This window comes from Neomonachus schauinslandi, unplaced genomic scaffold (assembly GCF_002201575.2).
Source record: "Neomonachus schauinslandi unplaced genomic scaffold, ASM220157v2 HiC_scaffold_131, whole genome shotgun sequence".
Classification (NCBI taxonomy): Eukaryota; Metazoa; Chordata; class Mammalia; order Carnivora; family Phocidae; genus Neomonachus; species Neomonachus schauinslandi.
In genome coordinates, this window is record NW_025408832.1 from 13,701 (window position 1) to 32,386 (window position 18,686).

The window sequence follows — 18,686 nt, forward strand, 5'->3', positions numbered from 1 at the left end:
TGTGTGTGTATGTGTGTGTGTTTGTTTGTTTGTTTTTTGGAGAGAAAACCCGAGAAAGGAGAGTGCAGTCAGGAAACATTCCCTCATTGTAGTTCTTCCCTGACCAGTAGGTGCCACTGTTGAATCAGGATGCGGGTGGGCCGGCCGCTGGGTTCGAGGTCTCTGTAGTGGCTGTGTAGACCACCCTCCACCTCCCTAGGAGGAGGGGATCTCAGAGGGAGGTTCCAGTGGGCCACAGATGAAGAAGAAAGCCAGCTTTCTGGGGGAAGCTCCCTTTCAAGGTTCCGGAAGAACAAGTGGTATCTTTCCTCTGTCCTGCTCTCAGGCACCCCCCCCCCCCCCCCCCCCCCAAGGAGTTTGTAACTCATCTGCTTTCACTTGGTGGGTTTCTTCTTATACTAAGTTGATTTGACTTTAGACATGAAAATTAGACTGGATTTCAGATGCTTGGGTGTGTAGAGCCTGGTGAGCTGGGTTCTGGGGTCCCCTGGGCCCCTTTTCCTGGTCTGCTGTCACGCAGAGACGGGAAGAGGGGCTGAGACAGAGTCTGTATTGCCACACCCAGGGGGCTCAGCCTTCCTGGTGCCCCTCCTCATTCGCACCTGATTCTCCCTCCGTGAAGCCTTTGCTGTCCTGCTTCCCGGGCCTCCTCTGGGCGGCTGTGCCGCCCCTTCCCTTCCCGCATGCTCCCAGGCTGGCATGCCCTGGTGACGCACGTGGCTCTCAGCTGTGCCTGCACCTGTTGCTGGCCAGGTGGTCTGTCTTAACAGCTGTTCCTCTTCCTTGTGGAGGACTCATTTGTGGCAGAAGGTTGAGCATTCCCATTCCCGGTCCCTTCTCCCGACATGGCGGTAGCACTCCCTAGTCATTGTGGAGACCTGACGGTGGTCTCTGAGTTCCCAAGTGTCCCCTGGGAGGACTGCTCCAGCGGCTCCGTCTCTTCCCTGTGCACGCAGCTCCCAAATTTATACGGCTAGTGTCGTTTCTCCCTGGAGCTTCACACTTGTTCCTCCAACCACCTGCCTGTTCTACTTCTTTTTTTTTTTTTAAGGTTTATTTTCCTTATTTTAGAGAGAGAGTGAGAAAGAGTGGCGGAAAGGGGCAGAGGGAGAAGGAGAGAGAATCCCAAGCAGACTCCCTGCTTGAGCTCAGAGCCTGAAGCGAGGCTCGATCCTGCGACCCCGAGATCATCACCTGAGCCAAAATCAAGTCAGACGTCTAACTGACTGAGCCACCCAGGCGCCCTCTTACTTGTCTGTTTACTAGTCTCCACTTTCATGTGTTTAAATTAGAATTCCTGCTTTCCCCTCAGACCTGTCCCTTCCCGTTCCATCCCAGGAATAGTGCCGCCATTCACTTAGTTCTTTGGGCCAGGAACCCGGGACCAGCCTTGTTCATCCTCACATGCCACATCCACTTCTCTCTACCTGCAGAACAGATCCCCAGTGGCACTTCTGACCTGCCACTCTGACTCAAGCCATCATCTTCCCTGCCTGGACTGTTGCAGTAACAACTTTTAAAATATATTAATTTGAGGGGCGCCCCAGTGGCTTGGTCAGTTAAGTGTCTGCCTTCGGCTCAAGTCATGGTATCAGGGTCCTGGTATCGAGCCCAGTGGGTGCGTGTTGGGTTCCCTACTCAGTGAGGAGTCTGCTTGACCCTCTCCCTCTGCCCTCCCCCCACTCATGCTCTCTGTCTCTCTTTAGTCTCTCAGATAAATAAAATCTTAAAAAAAAAAGTTTGAAGTGAGGTAAATACAGCTGGTAAAGGACAGGTGCAGGGAAAGACATGTTCCCCTCAGTGAGCTCTCAGAGCATCACTACCCAGGGTAAGCAAGAAGTCTGCCAGCTCTCCAGAACCCCACAGTGTGGGACCCCCCACCCCCCAAAGCAGCTCTGTCTTCACAGGATAATCACCACCTTGCTTTGTTTTTCCACCAAAGCATGCATTCTTTAACATTGTAGTTTAGCTTGCCTGGATTTAATGAATGTAATCTATCAGTAAATGTAGTTATGTATTGTGTATTCTGTGTTGTGTGTATATATGTAGTGTGAGGGTTTTTTTGTAAAGATATGTACAGACCTGGCTTCTTCACACGACTTTATGTTGTGTGTAGCTGTGCATCATTTATTTTCATTTTTGTTCCATTGTATGACTATACCACAATCTCTTGACCTCTTCTACTATTGATAGATATTCTGGTGTTTTCATTTTTTTGGCTATTATGAACAATACTGCTATAAATACATAGCACATATACAACGGAGTATTACTCAGCAATAACAAAGAAGGAGATCTTGCCGTTTACGACAACATGGATGGAGCTAGAGGGCATTACGCTAAGTGGAATAAGAGAACGAGCATGTCAAATGATCTCTCTCACATAGGGAATCTTAAACAAAACAACTCGGATAGAGTACAGGTTGGTGGTAGCCATGGGGGTTAGCGGGTGAACAGAATGGGTGAAAGTGGTCAGAAGGTACAGACTTGCAGTTATAAAATGAGTAAGTCCTGGGGGTGTAACATACATCATGGCAACTACAGTGAGCAATGCCGTATTGTACATTTGAAAGTTGCCAAGAGATCTTAAAAGTTCTCATCATAAGAAAAAACAATTTGTGAGTGTGTGTTGGTGGATGTTAACTAACTAGACTTGTGCTCATTTCAGAATATATACAAATATCGACTCCCTGTGTTGCACACCTGAAACTAATATAATATGAGAAGTCAATTATATCTCAATTAAAGAAAAGAAAAAGGAACCCCCTCCAGTATCTCCTTCACAGCAAGGCCTTTCTTGCCTACCGTGGGCTGCATCTTTCTCTCACTTTATCGTGTTCTTCTCTGTACTCTTCCGTACCTGAAACTCTCTTTTCACCTGTGTTTCCTTGTCTGCTACCTGTCGTCCTTCACTAGTACATAAGCTCATTGAAGGCAGGGACCTTGTTGATCCTTCGCCCCTGCGTGTCCACTGGCCAGAAGAGTGCTTGGCAGAGAGAAGTGCGATTGATGGGTAGTGGTTGGCCACTTCTGGTCACGTGGGCCACGCAGGGCCACTCAGACCACTGCCCCATGGCTTTGGGTTGTTCCTCAGAGCTTCAGAGGGGACCAAGAAGCAAATGTAAGGATAAAAAAATAGCATCTGCACTTGAATGGTTTTGTGACTAGAACTGTAACTGTGTACTTTTCAATACATAAAATTATGTAGCAAAATAGAGACACATGACAGGCTTTCCAACCAACAGCTGGAACAATATTCTCATGACAATAGTGAAATATTTAAATTGTCCAGGGTTTATGGTTTAGATTCGTTGTGAACCTTCATCAGTGACCTTAATGAGTTCTCACTCACTCTTCAAGCTGTTATCCTTGGTGTAAGTCTGCTTTCTCTGTCTCTTCAGGGAGAGTGTGAGGTGTTACAGTATCAAGCTGTGTGATTACATCCAGGGACATTTCATTCCCCCTTATTCTTCCAGAGGCGGATTCTGGAGGGGTGGGGGTGGGGGGGATGTTAATCATTTGTTATAAGGCTTTCTGCATGGCAGCATGTTGGTTGCTACCCAGAATCAGAAGCGCTTCCGCTGGCTAGAAGCCTTCTTGGACGTGTCTCTTGGTGCACGATGGGCACACTTTTCGGTGTGGTTATACTCTGGAGAGGAAGTACTGGCTGAGGGTACTAGCTGACGGTAGCATCGTTTCCAAAGTGGTTGTACCAGTTGACCCTCCTACCTGTAGGGCGCGGCTGCGGCCCCTTGGCCGGGCAGAAGCTTCTCGCCGGTTTTCTTACCTTGGGCTTCTGGGTGGTTCTGGTGGGAGGGTAGTGCTGTCCTGTGGTGGTTGAAGTCCCCCCCCATGATTCATGAGGTGAACATCTTGTCTTTTGTTCTTCTGGCCACTTAGGTATCTTTTTTTTTTTTTTTTTTTGGTGACGTGTCTTTTCAAGTCATGAGCTTGATTTTCTTTTGGGTTGTTTATATATTTTTATTGATTTGTAAGGTGTTCTTGAGAAGTCCAGATGTGAGCCCTTTGTTGGTTACGTCTGTGGTAAGTATCTTCTTCCTCTCCGGGGCTCACCTTATCATTCTCTTAAAGGTGTCCTTTGATATCAGAGGTTCTTAATTTCAGTGCTATTAATTTTACCAGTCTTTTCCTTTATGGTTAGTCCTCTTTGGTTATTAACTTTATAGTGAGTCCAATTTAAGAAGCATTAAGATACTCTCCTATATTATCCTCTCAGAAATTTATTGTTTTCTATTTCATAAAACAACTGAAATTAATTTTGGGGGGGTCTGCTTTATTGAGATAAAATTTGTAGCAATAAAATGTGCTACTTTAAGATGGACCATTCCTCGAGCTTTGACAGGTGTACCCTGTGGCATGGCCGTCTCTACGGTCAGGATGCAGAACGTCTGTGGCCCCAGAGGGTTCCCTCGTGCCCTTTGCAGTCCCTTCCTGCTTCCCGTGGCCCCTGGCCCATAGCTCCATTTGATTTGCTTTCAGATTACCGTAGTTTTGCTTTGTCTAGAATTCCATGGACATTGAATCACACAGTGCGCCAGACTTCGCTCACTTAGCACAGGGCCGTGAGAGTCGCCCATGGTGGTGTGCTCCGTTCTGTTGCCCTTGCTTCTCCACTGTACGAGAGACTGCGCCGTGCTCACGCACCCGCGGCTGCACATCTGGCCGTTTCCACGGGGGCTGCTGTGAAAGCAGTTGCTGTGAATATGCACATCAGAGTCCGGGGACGTGAGTTCATTTCTCTTGGGTAGACGTCCACTGGTGGAATTGCTGGGTCTCAGGTAAGCACAGGGTTAAACTGTTTTTATTAGGAACAGCCAAACTGTTCCCAACGGGTAACCGGATCATTTTGTATCTTGACCGGTAATGCACGAGAGATTCAGTTGGTAAACTTGCCAACACTTGGTATCGCCAGTCTTTTTAATTTGAGCTGTTCTGTTCTAAGTAAAAATATTTCTACTAACGAAGATGTGTGGCCGTATCTTCTTGTGGTTTTAATGTTCACCTCCCCAAGGCTCACAGTGTGGAGCAGCTGTGATGTGCTTCTTTGCCATCCGTGTCTCCTTTGGTGATGGTCTGTTTGCATCTTCTGCCGTGTTTAGAAAACGTACGCCCCGGGTATCTTCTTCACTCTGGCATGGCTTCCCCTCTCTCAGCACTCTGACAGCAGGCGTGCGGGGCCGGGGGGGTTCTGCAGATGCCAGCCGGGTGTCCCGCAGTTGAACTCAGTTCCGACAGCATCTGCCTCGAGACAGCGTCAGACCCCACAGGTCAGGGACTCAGTCCCACAAGACTGCTCTCTCTCTGCCTGCCCTTCAGGTGCATTTGAAGGTCCAGCTGGTCACCTGTGCTTCTGACTCATGGGCTCTAAATTGGAGGTTCCCACAGCCCCCTCCTCAGGGTCGATTAACTTGCTAGAGTGGCTCGTAGAACTCAGGGAAGCAGTTTGCTCATGTTTATCGGTTTATCATAAAAGGATGTGATGAAGGGTACAGATGAGCCACCAGATGGAAGAAATGTGTAGGGTAAGGTGTGCGGGAAGGGATGGAACTTCTGTGCCCTCTGTGGGTGCACCCCTGTCCCAGCACCCCCACATGTGCCCCCGGTGGAAGCTCTCCGGACCCCGTCCTGTTGGGATTTACGGGGGTTCCTCACGGAGGCCTGCGATGGCCCATTGACCCATTCCCAGCCCCTCCCCCTCCCTGGAGAACCGGGGGGGAGGAGCGGGGTGGCCTGAAAGTTCCGAGCTTCCAGTCACCGCTGCACTTTCTGGGGACCAGGCCCACCCAGGAGCCCCCCCGAGTCACCTCATTAGGACAGAAGATGCTCCGAGTGCTCTTGGACGTAGGCAGTGAGGAGGGCCCCAGGAGCGCCGTGCCGGCCCCGGGTCAGAGACCAGTATGGAGATTTTCTATTATTTCACATGCCCCTTTTCTCCTTTGTCTTATATATTTTGATTTTGATCTTTTTTTTTTTTTTTTTTGGTAGCGGGGGGGGAGAAACTTTATTTTTTTTGCTTAAATATTAGCATCATTTGTGGAAAAGACTGCCCTTTTAACCTATGTTGAGGTTAGGGGTACCGACCCCTATACAGTTGAAAATACATGTGTAGCTTTTGATTCCCCCAAAACTTAACTACAAATCGCCTCCTGTTGCCCAGCAGCCTTAAGGACCATGTACACAGTCAACACGTAGCTTGTATGTTGCAGGCATGCGCACTGAGTTCTTCCAAGACAGACAGCTGGAGAGGGAAGGTTACTAAGGGCATAAGGAGGAGTGGACTGTGTTGTTCAGGGCTCCAGCTGTGTTTGCACGGGTCTGTTTCTGGGCATTCTCTGTTTTGTTCCCTTGGTCCAGTTCCCTTTGTGCTGGTGTCCCCCTGCCTCACCCAGGCTTCGTAATAAGTCTTGGTGCCCTTCGATGGACTTCTCAACTTACTCTTCTTAAAGAGTGTCTTGGCTGTGCGCGGTTGTTTCCATTTTCATGTATCTTTTAGAATTGTCTTGTCGCATTCAGAGAAGAAGCCTTGTTGACATGTTGGCTGCAGTTGCATGGAATCCATAGACTGAGTTTGAGGAGGACTGAGAACTTCCTAACGCTGAGGGCTCGACCGGTGAACTTGCTCTGATCTCCATTTATCAAGGTCTTTAAACCTGTGATGGTTCTGGCACGTTACAGATCTGCACATCTTTTAAAAACGTACTTCTGCGTGTTTCCCATTGTAATTGCTGTCTTTGTAAGATTTTTCTAGCTTACTTGTACATAGAAACGCAGTTTGGTTATATGTATGGACCTCGTAATCAGCAATGCTTGGAATCTTTCTAATAACGCGTCTTGTTTCTTTTGGACTTTGTTCGTATGTACGCATAGCACCTGTGAGTAATGACTGTTTGACTTCCCCTTTTCCAAGCCTTTTATTTGGCAAGGATTTGTTAATTTTATGTCCCTTCAAGGAACCAATTTTTGGGTCAGTTTATCTTCTGTTTGTGTGGTTCTTACTAGACCAGTGATGTGTTCGGCACTTGGGCCCAGTAGGAGGTGTATCTGTGGCCTGAGTCCTTACTCCCGGTGGCCCTCCTTCCTGCCCATGATTGTTTTAACCTTGTGCTCTTTACCTTTGCCCATTTGTGTGCAGGTTTGGTTTCATTTTGGTGCTTTGCATATAAAAGATGAGGAGGCCAGGACTTGAAATGGCATTTCTTAGTGGCAGGGCTGGGCCTCATCAACAGCTACTGACCTTTGCAAATTGCTGCAAACCGCTGCTGTCTACTTGTTTTCACTGAGTGCTCAGGTCTGACACCATGGATCCTCATGCGGGGGCTCACAGATTTGGTAGAGAGGCACGGGGGGCCGACCGCTAGCCTGTCCGTGCTCCCTGTCCTGCTTCATGAGCGCCGGCTCAGTCTCTAGTTTGTCATGTTCAGAAAAGCTTGTGCTGCCTCTCAAAGTCACGGGAAATACCATTCCATTGGAAAATAATATACTATGCTTGATTTGTGAAATTTAATCAAAATAACTACCAGGAGTATTTTCGAAAGATAGTTAACCCCTTTTGTCTTTTCATTTGTAAAATGAGAGGGTTTATAGCTCTAAAATTCTACTTTTTGCTGATATAAAGAGCTGTTTATGTAGTCTTTGTTGGAAATATAACTGGACTAGGCATCCACTTTGGACAAACAGAATTTTAATCAGTTAATACATATAACTCTATAATTTTTAATCTTATATACTTTTAAAAGTTGTTTTGTTGAAATGCCAACCTAATGTGCATTCTATTTCATAATGGTTTTACTTTTTCATTTTATAGAATTAACACTGAATCCTCCGGAAGGAATTGTGGCAGGTAAGGTACTAAAGTTAACCTCTTTATAATCTACTTCTGACTGCCAACGTTGCCTTCAGAGTTAATTGTGGAAATTTTTTTTTTCCTGCAGGCCCCATGAATGAAGAGAACTTTTTTGAGTGGGAGGCGCTGATCATGTAAGTTAGTTATATGTGTTTCTAGTTTTCAAGACTTTCTTGGACATTAGACCTTTGAATCCATTTAGCAGTGGGGCTGTGCTTAGAAATGTCCATTAGGAAAAAGGGTGTGTGCATCTCTTGAATTTAGCTCTTTTCTAGTCTGCTAGTCTGATACCAGATAAGAGCACAGATGTGTATCCTGAGAAATGAAAATGTTTCCTTAGAACCAGTAAAAGGTTTAGTCGATTTTATATTTCTAGAGTTTTACAATAATAAGGGTTTTTTCTTTTTTTTTAAAGATTTTATTTATTTGACACAGAGAGAGCAGAAGCAAGGGGAGTGGCAGGGACAGGGAGAAGCAGACTCCCTGCTGAGCAGGGAGCCCGATGTGGGGCTCCATCCCAGGACCCCGGGATCATGACCTGAACCAGAGGCAGACACTTCACTGACTGAGCCCCCCAGGCGCCCCCCAGTAATAAGTTTTTTTTTTTTTTTTTTTTTTAAAGATTTTATTTATTTTTTTGACAGAGAGAGACATAGCGAGAGCAGGAACACAAGCAGGGGGAGCGGGAGAGGGAGAAGCAGGCCTCCCACAGAGCAGGGAGCCCGATGTGGGACTCGATCCCAGGACCCTGGGATCATGACCTGAGCCGAAGGCAGATGCGTAACGACTGAGCCACCCAGGCGCCCCAGTAATAAGTTTTGAATGTTGTGTGGCTATGCTGGGTTAGCCTCAGACAGTGTCGGTGGTTTTGACTTCAGGAAGTCCCTAAGAGCCCGCAGCTTTGAGGGAGGAATGGCCCCTCGGGGTGCGAGTGAGCCTCTGGCCCTACCCCCCTGTGTACCCGCACTTCCCTTTTCCTCTCGTCCCCAAGGAGCTCGTCCTCTGCTGCTCTTTCCCTGTGCGCCTCATCTGGGCTTCCGTCGTCCCTGACCCCAGGATGTGGCTTAGTTCTGAGGCCAGCAGTGTGGTTCCTGGCCCTGTTGTAGAAAGATCATGAGTGGACTTCCTGTTTCACTTAGTGATGTTACTTAGAAAGGGTCACAAATGGACCTCCGATTCTTTTTTTTTTTTTAAGATTTTATTTATTTATTTGACACAAAGAGAGAGAGATAGAGAGAGAGAGCACAAGCAGGGTGAGCAGCAGGCAGAGGGAGAGGGAGAAGCAGGCTCTCCGCTGAGCAGGGAGCCCGACGTGGGACTCGATCCCAGGACCCTGGGATCATGACCTGAGCCGAAGGCAGCTGCTTAATCGACTGAGCCACCCAGGTGCCCAGGACCCCCGATTCTAGAGTGTTCTATAGCCCTATGACCCAGGCCCTTTGTTTGCCTTCCTCTCTCTTTGCATGTACAGTTTTTGGCCATTCTTAGACTTGCTGTGTTTTCAACAAAATGTGGTGAAGTAAAATATATGAAGTTGAGACTGATCCTCAGTCTCTCCGTTTTCTTATTAGTAAAATGAGATGGTTCAGTCAGTTGGCAAGTGTTGGGGTTGGATTTCATTGGGTTGAGAAGTGCTCTGTGGGAAGGGCGGGGGCAAGTGTGCACTTCAGACATCATCACACCTTGTGAGTCTGCCCAGGGCCAACGTCACATTAGTTCTTCATGCTTTACAAACAGATTGCTGATAAATGTTGTCCGTGGAGGTTAGATTAATACATGGAAACTGATGAGAAAGTGAGGGTTTTTTGATAAGCAAAATATTTTAAAAATCATCAGTAAACACTATCCAAAGAAAATACAGCATGCGTGACATCTGATAATTTGTAATATTCTAATTCCTTGGGCCTGTGATGTCCATTGTTTTTCCTGTGTTTAAATGTTCCTGGCATGAGGATGTCTTTTCAATTTGTATTTCTTTCTTTCTTTTTTTTTTTTTTAAATATTTTATTTCTTTATTGGGGGGAGAGAGAGAGACAGAGAGAGAGAGAGAAAGCACAAGGAGGGGGAGGGGCAGAGGGAGATGCAGGCTCTCCGTTGAGCAAGGAGCCTGATGTGGGACTTGATCCCAGGACCCTAGGATCATGACCTGAGCCGAAGGCAGACACTTAACCGATTGAGCCACCCAGGTATTTCTTTCTTTTTTTTTTTTCTAAGATTTTATTTATTTATTTGACAGAGAGAGAGACACAGTGAGAGAGGGAACACAAGCAGGGGGAGTGGGAGAGGGAGAAGCAGGCTTCCCGCTGAGCAGGGAGCCCGACTTGGGGCTTGACCCCAGGACTCCGGGATCATGACCTGAGCCGAAGGCAGACGCTTAACGACTGAGCCACCCAGGCGCCCCTCAACTTTGTATTTCTGTCTCATCAGCTGTTGTGTCTTTTGTCCCCTAAGGCAGTTACAGTGGGGTGGTGAGTCTCCTGCTCAGAAGTGTCCTACGTCTAATGGAACATGGCATTGTCCACTGTGTCAGCCGTAGATCCTTTTATTTTTAAGGAAACAGGAGATTATATCGTGTGAACTTAATTCGTAACCCTCTTTTTCCGTTTACTGGATCCTGTGCGTTGTCTCTGTGTTAATGCAGGCATGTGGGCAGCAAGCCTGGTGGTAGGGTACATGGGGTATTGGGAGGCTTGAGTGCAGAGGTTAGTGGGCCCCTGGCAGGTCTTCTAGCTTGCGGGATATTGGCTTGTGCCCATCAGCAGACATGTGAGCCCTCCAGTATGGTTTCTAAAAAAGCGTTGGGGTAACTAAACCTGTTAGGGTAACTATTACTAATTTTAGATAAACACTATAAAATTAAAGCAATATTTTGAAAACACATAGTAGCAATCAGATGCAAAGGCAACAATAGCAGAAAACAACAAGTAGGATGTCAAACTGAAAAGCTTCCGCTTAGCACAGGAAACCATTGACAGAATAAAATGGCCACCTACAGGATGGGAGAAAATATTTGCAATTCCAGATCTCTGATATGTCCAGTATGTATAAGGCACTCGCAGAACTCAACAGCAAAGAAATAATCTGATTAAACAACGGGCAGAGGATCTGAATAGACACTTTTCTAAAGAAGACATCCAGGTGGCCAACAGGTACATAGAAAGGCGCTCACCATCACTCATCATCGGGGGAGTGCACATCAGAACCACAGTGAAACATCACCTCACACCAATCAGCATGGATGTTACACAAAAAGACAAGAAACGACAGATGTTGGCAGGGATGTGGAGAAAGGGGAACCCTCCTACACCGTTGGTGGGAAGGCAAGCTGGTGCAGCCGCTCTGGAGAACAGTATGGAGCCTCAGAAAGTTAAAAATAGAGCTACCCTACGACCCAGCAATAGCTCTTCTGGGTATTTACCCAAAGAAAATGAAAACACTGATTCAAAGAGTTGTCTGCACCCCCGTGTTCACTTGCAGCATCATTTACAACAGCCAAGACCTGGAAGCAGCCTGAGTTGCTCTCCAGCAATGGATGAATGGATAAAACAGATCGGATGTGTATACACATGTACACACACACACACACACACACACACACACACACACACACAGGTAATACCCATAAAAAAGAGTGAAATCTTGCCGTTTGTGAAAACGTGGATGGACCTTGAGGATATTATGCTAAATGAAATAAGCCAGAGAAAGATAAATACTGTACGATCTCACTTATAGGTAGAATCTAAAAAACCAAAAACCCCCCAAACTTATACAGAGAACAGATTGGTGCCAGAGGTGTTGGGGGGGGTTGGTGAAATGGGCGAAGGAGGACGAAAAGGTACAAACTTGCAGTTACCAAATCTGTCCCGGGAGTGTAAGGGACAGCATGGTGACCATGTCGTACACTCCCCAATGTCGGTGACATTGTCGTAGGTATTTGAAAGTCCTCAAGAAGTAAGTCTTGCAAGTTCTCATCACAAGAAGAAAGAGTTTGTAACTTTGTCCGGTGACGGATGTTCACCAGGTTGACTGTGGCGATCGGTCTGTAGCGTCTCCGGGTAGTGACTCCTCACGCTGTGCTCCTGAGACACAGAATGTCCCATGTCGGTGTCGGTTACGCCTCAGCTTAAAGTAACGAGAGCCTTTCCAGGTTTCTTCAGCGCTTTTACATTTGAATAAGGCTTTTGCGTTAGTATGGAATTCCCCTGCTTCAGGATTTGGTGAGCCTGTGGGTCTTGGTCCTGTTCCAGACCCTTTTACAAACAAGAGGTCCTTTACAAATGTACTTAAAACATCTATTAAGGAATTAGCTGTCCTCCCATTGATTGGTCTCACGCTGCTATTTTGGCAGACAGCTGGCCGAGTTTCACTCCTTAGTGATAGGTTTTCTTTTCTCTCTTATTCTTTGATTGTCTCCAGAGTTTTTCCCGTGCCCCGGTGTTTCTGAAACCATGCTTGCCCCATTTTCTGGGAGGCAGGGTGCCTCTGGGTTGGTAGCTCTGCTCACCCGCGGGGCCTCCATTCCCCTCGGCTGTGCAGTGAGGAAAACAGCTTTCCAGGTGCTCAAGCCACAGCTACTAGGATACAGGTGTATCATAGGTGACCCCTGATGTCCCCCTGAGAGAACGAGGTGGAGGGTGTACAATGGAAACACAGCAAATTAACAGGAGGAGAACGAAAGAATAAAATTGCCACAACCCCTTGTCTGATGAAAAGTAGAAGGCAGCTCTGGGACACCTGGCTGGCTCCGTCAGAAGAGCGTGCCACTTTTGATGTTGGGATTGTGAGTTCAAGCCCTACGTGGGTGTAGAGACTCAAATAAAACCTTAAAAAAATAGTTAAAAAAAAAAAAAGGTAGAAGGTAACTCTACTGGCTGTCGGCTGAGCATATGGTGGAGTTTGAGCCTGTGGCCAGGAAGAGGGCTGGGGCTTCCTATCAGACGAGATGTAGGGCTCGAGGGCTGGGTGGCTGGCATGGCTTCGTGCTCTCGGACCGGCCACTCTTCACTTGTCTGGATCAAAACAAAGAGGCCCGTCGTCCTTTCAGACAGGCGGCATCACGTTCTGCCTCTTCCAGGTCCGGAGTCTCTGGCCTGTGCGACCTTGTTGCCCTGGGCTGTCCGAGGTCCTTGACTGCCCAGGGTGGGTGTGCTCCTCAGGTGGAGCCTTCAGTGAGGACAGGAGGAGCCCGTGGTGCAGGCTGGCTGTTTGTCCTCTGTGGCTAGGAAAGGTGCGAAGGCCTCTGGGATCTTGCTGCCCTGTTCTGTCCTTCCCCAGTGTACCTGGAGCAGCTGGTGTGAGTGATCTGCCTGCCTGAGCCACAGCCTGGCCACTGTCCCCTCCAGACCAGAGGCTCTGGTAAAATGAGAAGGACCTCCCACTCCCTCCAAGTGGTTGGGGACCCTTCGCTGGCTCCCCCCACATGTCACGGCCGTGGGCGTGAGGACCCGTAGGGGGTGCTCCTCTGTCTGTGCTCTGCGTAGGGGGCTGGGCACAGAGGTCAGGGTCGCGGCAGCCACCCTCTACGCCAGGCCTGCTCATTTGCAGAAGACCATCTGGCGTGTCTCTTGTCCGTGGCGTGCATCCTTACAGAAGCCTGTGGCACTGAGGTGGCCGTCCCCATCTGTGCGTGGGCTCCCTGGCCCTGCAGCTGCGGCCTGGGGCTTGGTCAGTGGCCCTGTGTGAGGAGGTTTCCTGCAACGCTCATTGCAATAATTAAAGAATGGAAACATCATTGTCCAAGGTAATGCATGGAACACTCATGCTGTCCAGCGTTGGGTGGCATGCAGCACGGAAACAGTTCAGGTGGGAGCTGCGTGCTGGTGTAGAAAGGTATCCAGTGTGTCACTGGGTGGGAGAAGCCAACTGGGGAACGGTGGGCCTAGACCAGTGTTGTCACTGGGATGATTTTGTTGCCCCCCCCCGCCCTGGGTGGTGTCTGGAGACATTTCTTGTTGTTACAGCTGGGGAGCCGGGGGTGCTCCACTCCCAGCATCTGGGGGGAGGCTGCTGACCGCCTCATGGCCTGGACAGCCCCTTACAGCAGCCCAGCCAGGCCTGTTGGGCTTGGGAGTCAGTGCTGAGGCTGGGAAACAAGTTTCATCTGTGTTAAGTGTGTACGTCAGAGGTTTTAGTAAATTCGTAGAGTTTTGAAGCCATCCCCACAGCACTTTTACAACATTTCCGAAAAGGTCTTCGTGACTCTTGTCAGTCCACATTCCCACCCTCAGCCCGAGGCAGCCTCTCTTCTACTTTTTGACTCTATAGATTTGCCTTTTCTGGACTTTTCCTGCAGATGGAATTATAAAATTGCCAGTCTTGTGTATCTGGCTTCTTTCACTCCTCATTATGCATTTGTGATTCCTTCACTTGCTGTGTGTGTCATGCCTTCCTCTTTCCCACCGAACCGGGTCCCCTGGGGGGACGGGCTGCACCTGCCGTATGCGCTCACCCCCGCCTGAGGGGCTCACTGGGGCACACAGTCTGTGTGGGTCTTTGTTATCATTGCATTTCTGCTCATTGCTGGATCCGTAGGACTGGAGTTGCTCTTACACGGAGTAAATTCATGTTTAATGTCTTTAGAAACTGCCACACTGCTTTCCCAAGTAGCTTACCATTCTACCTTCCCTCCAGCACGGATGAGAGTTCTCATTTCTGCACTCCCTTGCCCACGCTTGATGTGTGGTCACAGCTGCCCCGTGGGTGTGCGAAGGCATCTCACTGTGGACTTGATTTGAGTTTTCCTGATGACTAATGGTGGTGACTGTCTTTTTATGGACTTGTTAGCCATCCATGTAGCTTTGGTGAACTTGAGAACTTTTGCCCATTTTTTAATTGGATTATCTTATTGAGTCATAAGAGTTCTTTATATATTTTGGATACAAGTCCTTTATCAGATATGTGATTTTCAGATGCTTTCTTGCAATCTGTGGCTTTCCTTTTTCATTTTCTTAATGGCGTCTTTTAAAGCTCAGAGGTTTTTAATTTTGATGAGGCGCAGTTTAGCAGTTTTTTTCTTTTAAGGATCATGCTTTTGGTGTCATACCAACCCAAGGTTACAAAGGCTTTCTTTTATGTTTTATATCTGTAGCTCTTACTCTTACCTTTTGCATTTTTGATCCATTTTGGGTTAATTTAGGCTATGGCATTCGGTAGGGGTCCAGCTGCATTCATTGGCATGGGGTTGTCCAGTTGCCTTGGCAGCTTTGTCAGAAATCAACGGACCACACGCATAGGGGTTTCTGTCTGGCTCTGAATTAGGTTCCATTGACCTGGGCCTGTCCCCCTCCCGCCGCACACAGTCTTGGTTCCACAGCTTTAGAGGAAGTTTTGGAATTGGAAAGCATGAGTCCTCTCGTTTTGTTCTCCTTTCTCAAGATTGTTTTGCCCCTTCCTGGGTCTCTGCATTTCCATCTGAGTTTTAGGATCAGTGTGCCAAGTGTCTGCAGAAAAGCCAGCAGGCGTTTCCACGGGGATGGTGTGGAGTCTCCGGTCAGTTTGAGGACTGTTGCCGTCCCCCCAGTCTGGAGGGCTCTCGTGCGGGCACGTGGCCTGTCTCTCCACTCGTTGGGTCTGTTCAAATTCCTGTCAGCAGTGCCATGATCCATTTTTATTTATTTATTTATTTATTTTTAAAGATTTTATTTATTTATTTGAGAGAGAGAGAATGAGAGACAGAGAGCATGAGAGGGAGGAGGGTCAGAGGGAGAAGCAGACTCCCCGCCGAGCAGGGAGCCCGATGCGGGACTCGATCCCGGGACTCCAGGATCATGACCTGAGCTGAAGGCAGTCGCTTAACCAACTGAGCCACCCAGGCGCCCTTCCATGATCCATTTTTAATTTGAAAAAATCCAGTTTTGTGGATGAAGGTGTGTGAGTTTATGAGCATAGAGATGAGCTTGGAGAGTAACGAGGCTTCCCTGTGTCAGCCTTGGGAAGGCGATTCCGGAGGCGGCGGGCAGGGGAGCATTTTGTTTTTAGTTTATATACCTCCTGTATTTGAATATTTTCCAACACATAATTTTCTAGTTAAAGTCAGTTTATGTTGTAAAAAAGTTGTTTGTCAGAACTGACTATGAAGTTCTTGGAATGAGAGACTTATTTAGTACATGTTAAATATAGATCAAATACATTTGATTTAAAGTTTTCAGAGATATCTATATCACAAAAATCCCCACATTAGAGTATGCCTGCAGCCTCCTTTTGGACAGATTCAATCTGAGAAAATTACACGGAAGAACACCTGTGTTCGCTACTGCCATGCTCTCCCGAAGCGGAGGGCCTGCCCGCCTCCGCCCATGGTTCTCGGCCTTGGTTCTGTACAGTAGGACGGTCAGGGTGCACAGAGCACAACAAAGGAAGAAACGTGCAACAGAACAGCTGTCCGGGTCCGTCCCCAGAGACCCTGCCCTGGGGCTGGCTCTGTCCCGCTGAGCACGTGTGCTCCTGCCCTGGGTGCTCCCCTCAGTCCCCGAACCCTGGAGCCCCTGCTGTCTTTCCTGCCAGGCTGCGGGTTCCTGCGGCCCGGAGAGCAGCCTGGGCCCTCAGGCAGCTGCTGGTGCTCCTTCCGTCCTGGCATGGGGTGAAGCCCAGCGGCTGGAGGGATTGAAGGCCAGGAGCTCATGGCAGAGCTGGCGCGCTCAGCCTTCCAGGGCAGCCCAGCACAGGGGGCTGTGTGGGCAGCCACCTGCGTGGGTGAGCTGGGGCGCTCAGCTGTGGAGCAGCGATTGCGGGAGGGAGGGGACGCCTGTGCCAGGGCCTGCAAGTGGAGGCTCTTTTCTGCTGCAGGTGGTCGTGACTTTGGAGAGTTCATTCTCCCTTAGCAATCCAGTTCAAGTTGGAAGTACTAACGAATGGTGTACAGTCTCCAGGACTTAAAACCTTGTCGTATGTATGCTTGAGACGTTTTGTCCATGTGCTGTGACAGACTTGCAGCCGGAGTGACGTGCAGGCGGCGGGCAGGAACAGGCCTGGCGGGCAGATGGCTCACCCCCACGCAGACACACCCAGGGTGCACAGTAAGCACTGTGGTCTCCCTGCGGCCTCCGGTATGCAGGCCTGGAGGCTTCTTCTGTTGTGTAGACGCAGTTTTAGAAGGGAGAAGCAAGGAAGAACAGTTTCTCACTTGAAATAGTGTTGAAAGACTAAACGAGCATTTCTCCAGGTTTCAGGGACTCTGCACGTGAGCGAGTGTTTTTGGTGGTGCATGATTGCAGGCGCCCCGCAGCTCTGGGCACAGGGTGAGCTAGGCAGTGGACCTTCTCGAAGGGAGAGCATGGCCTGTTGGTGGCCAGCTTCAGACCGTGGGTGCTGTCCTCTCAGTATCTGCTCAGCCTCTCATTCACCTGCAGCCAGCCAGGAGTGAGCGGCTTGAAAGGTGGTTTCCTTTACAGAGTAGAGCATGGCTGTGACGTTTCCCTCAGATACTTGTCTCAGGGAGTGAGAGTACTACCTCAGAGCTCTGAAATATTGTAGACCGTTATTTTAAGGAATAGATGGACAGTAATTTGCTGGCTTTGAAGATTTTCTGTTTGTTTTAGATAAATTTGTTTCCTGTCTTCTTCTTGTACTTTATTTTACCTGAGGATTTTTGAGATGAGGCCTTTTAGTGAGAGAGAAGTGAGGCAGTCTGGAGTGTGGCACCAAAGTTCATCCAAAAATAACACTCATTATCTTTCTCGGTCTCGGTTCAGGAGTTGACATGATAGCATTTTACAGAGTCAGCAGGCTGCACGCATGGGCCCCCTGTGTGCTTGTCCTGTGCAGCAGGGCGTCCTGGAGGAGAAGGAAACCCTCGTTTCAAACCAGTAGCGAACTAGGGCATTTGAAAACAGCTTTGATATTTAAGATGTGGGAGCACTTTAGGAAATGTTTGATCATGCTTCTGAGGCTATGGAAGACCAGTGGATTTTTTTTTTTTTTTTTAATGTTAAAGAAAGCCTTATTATGAGAAACAAAGAACTGTTATCAGAGTGTTGAGCAAATACCATTTGGCTCATTCCAAAACACTACCCAGACTTTTTTTTTCTCTTCTAACTCTGACGTGCCAGAAATTCGGAGGCATTGGCAAGCATTCCTGACATACGACAGTGTTGCTTTCAGAGGCCCGAGTTTGCCCAGCCTTCCGAGTGGGCAGTTTGAACCGTGCTGTACCCCTCACTCCTGTAACCAGACCGCCTTAGCACCTCGCTGCGCCCTGTGATCGTTGGCCTTCGCAGCTTTGCTAACAGTGGTGGGGAAGTGGTACTCGCAGACACCCTTCATCAGGGGGCCAGTGGATGACTAACGGGGCGGCATTTATCATCTGCCGGGAGCTCTTCTGCTGGAAGAGGCATGGGATGATCATAAATCTCTCATTCTGGTCTGTGCTGGGTCTGCGCGTAGAGGAAGAGGCGTCCAGGACGGCCGTTGGGGAAGCGCAGAGCAGGCCTTGGACCGCCTCGCCCTGCAGCCCGCTGGGGGTGGTCGTGGTACTGGTTCTCTGCCCCGTCTGCAGCCCCTTGTGTGGGACGGATGCCCTGCCTGGCCCTTGTCCCTCTTCATGTGGCTTTCCCCATCCTGGTTTCCTGCCAAGGCTCTGGGTGCTGTTGGGACGCTCACCCCTCCAACACAAAGTAGCTATTCACTGTGGTTTCCCCCCAGAGTAGCAAGGGCACAGTTTTGAAATCAAGGTCGGTCTTTTAAATAGAAAAAAAAAAAAGGGCTCTCCAAAACACTTTTCCCTTTGTTCTCGTTTTGACTCTTTTACTGCAGCCCAGCCCCCTTTCTCCCGGGATGCAGTCCTGGTGGAATCCGCTGCGGGGCGCCATCGAAAGCCCTGAGCGGC

General features: G+C 48.6%; 1 protein-coding gene across 1 annotated transcript in view; it reads left to right on the forward strand.

The window, feature by feature from the left end:
- LOC110571104 (ubiquitin-conjugating enzyme E2 G2) overlaps positions 1 to 18,686 on the forward strand; it is a 41,450-nt gene that overhangs the window by 13,467 nt on the left and 9,297 nt on the right. Inside the window, exons 2-3 of the mRNA XM_044912080.1 lie at positions 7,826 to 7,861; positions 7,953 to 7,998. Coding sequence (XP_044768015.1) covers positions 7,826 to 7,861; positions 7,953 to 7,998 — 82 coding nt within the window. The remainder of the gene's footprint in view (positions 1 to 7,825; positions 7,862 to 7,952; positions 7,999 to 18,686) is intronic.